Source organism: Triticum dicoccoides, unplaced genomic scaffold (genome assembly GCF_002162155.2).
Source record: "Triticum dicoccoides isolate Atlit2015 ecotype Zavitan unplaced genomic scaffold, WEW_v2.0 scaffold169247, whole genome shotgun sequence".
NCBI lineage: Eukaryota > Viridiplantae > Streptophyta > Magnoliopsida > Poales > Poaceae > Triticum > Triticum dicoccoides.
Window position 1 is genome coordinate 1 of NW_021220552.1, and position 1,612 is coordinate 1,612.

General features: G+C 60.5%; 1 protein-coding gene across 1 annotated transcript; it reads right to left on the reverse strand.

Annotated features, from left to right (window-relative positions):
- Nucleotides 1–6: 6 nt before the first annotated feature.
- Nucleotides 7–1,230, reverse strand: LOC119344446 (BTB/POZ domain-containing protein At3g19850-like; the record flags this gene model as incomplete). The annotated part of the gene is made up of 2 exons (XM_037614873.1): nucleotides 1,031–1,230; nucleotides 7–918 (listed from the first exon to the last, which is right to left on the reverse strand). Coding segments are annotated over exons 1-2 (975 nt in total), but the record flags the coding sequence as incomplete, so codon positions are not given.
- Between the last annotated feature and the right edge of the window lie 382 nt (nucleotides 1,231–1,612).

The window sequence follows — 1,612 nt, forward strand, 5'->3', positions numbered from 1 at the left end:
GTACACGCCGCTGCCGTCGCCGGAGACGAGGAGGTCGTCGAGCGTGGCCTGGTCTAGCATCTGCCCCACCAGCACCTCCATCTTTCGCCTGCATTCCTTGCTCAGGCCCACGGCTGACACGACCCGCAGAACCCAGAAGAGACCCCTGCAGGAGAACGCCGCCCCGCCGCCGGAGTGCGCCACGCCGTGCACGGCCGTGTCGGCGAGTCCGACCAGGCTTCCCGAGTTGTCGACCTTGCGGAGCGCGGCGGCGCGGGGGAGGTAATGCTGCAGGAACCGCGTTAGTGTGAGGTTCTTGTTGTCCACGCCGTAGCAGCCGACCAGTTGCATTGCCTTCTCGACGGTCGGCGGGGATAGAGACGCCACGTCATCGAACCACCACTCCCTGCCGCCGCCCAAGCATGACCGCCTCACCGACTCCGGCGTCTTGGCGGGTGACGGCCGCCCGCTGGAGCCTCTGACCGTGTCTGGCGAGGACGAGGAGGAGCTGTTCGACGTCTCCGTGCCTTCAGCGATCCTCGAGAACAGAGCTGAGAGGAGCTTCGCTCGGAGGCCGGAGACGTCGGCTCCGAACGCCTCGCAGCTCTTGACGGCGGCGAGCACGTCGGCCCAGCTCCAGTAGCAGAGCCCGACGTCCACGAAGGCCTCCGCCTGGGCGAGGAGGTTGCCGGCACGCACCTCCTCGGTCATCTCCAAGAACGCGGCGGCGCAGTGCACGAGCGGGAGGTCAGAGGGGCGGAGCGGCGGGAGGCGGCCATTGCTGTAGCAGAACTGTGCCACGAGGTCGAAGCCCTCGCCGCCTCCAGGGAAGCCCGCGAGGTCGACGCACAACGACGCCTCTGCTCCTCCTCCGCTCTCGGCCTTCGTCTCCCGCGTCGCCATTGCCCTCAGCCTCCCCGAGAAGGCGCACATGACGCTCTGCGTAATCACTCGATCATATCAAATGCACCGGTGAGAATGTTAGAGAGCCATCGACCCCTTTATCCGACGCATGCATGCAGGTAGCAGTTTACGTACGTATGGCGGGTACCTGGTGGAGAAGAAGCGCGTGACGGCCATCGACGTGCACCTTGAGATCCCAGACCTTGTCCATGGCTTTCGAGAGAAGAGAAGAACGAAACTGGAAGCAATGGCAGCCTCGGAGGTGAGAGATGAGAAGATTTGCTCAGCCGTGGCTGGGAGTACATAGTAGGACGTACGCAGTCACAAGGGCACAGTGTGGTCAAGTGGTGCGTGGGTGTCCATGTGCCCAGTGGAAGGAAAATGTCATGGTTCACATAGGAAGAAAACAAAAACAAGTTTTGGTCAGGGTACAAATCAATGAACTCTTTATGGTGTGCTGGTGTCGTTGGCCTCTGTGGTTCAGAGCAGCAAGCGATCCATGGAGGAGATAGGGCAAAAAGGACACCCGGCCCTGCCTTCTGAATTCACTAGAGCAAGCAAACAAGATGCGATCCCTATGAATATCCATTTCCAAGCCCATGTTCATCTGCGAGCAATGCTACATCTACGTGCAGATTGTTATGTACATTACGTAAAGAATGATTTGGCAGCAGCTAATTGGATATTAGTGAGGGTGCCGGGCCCACCCTAAAAATCAAGGGGGGGGGGG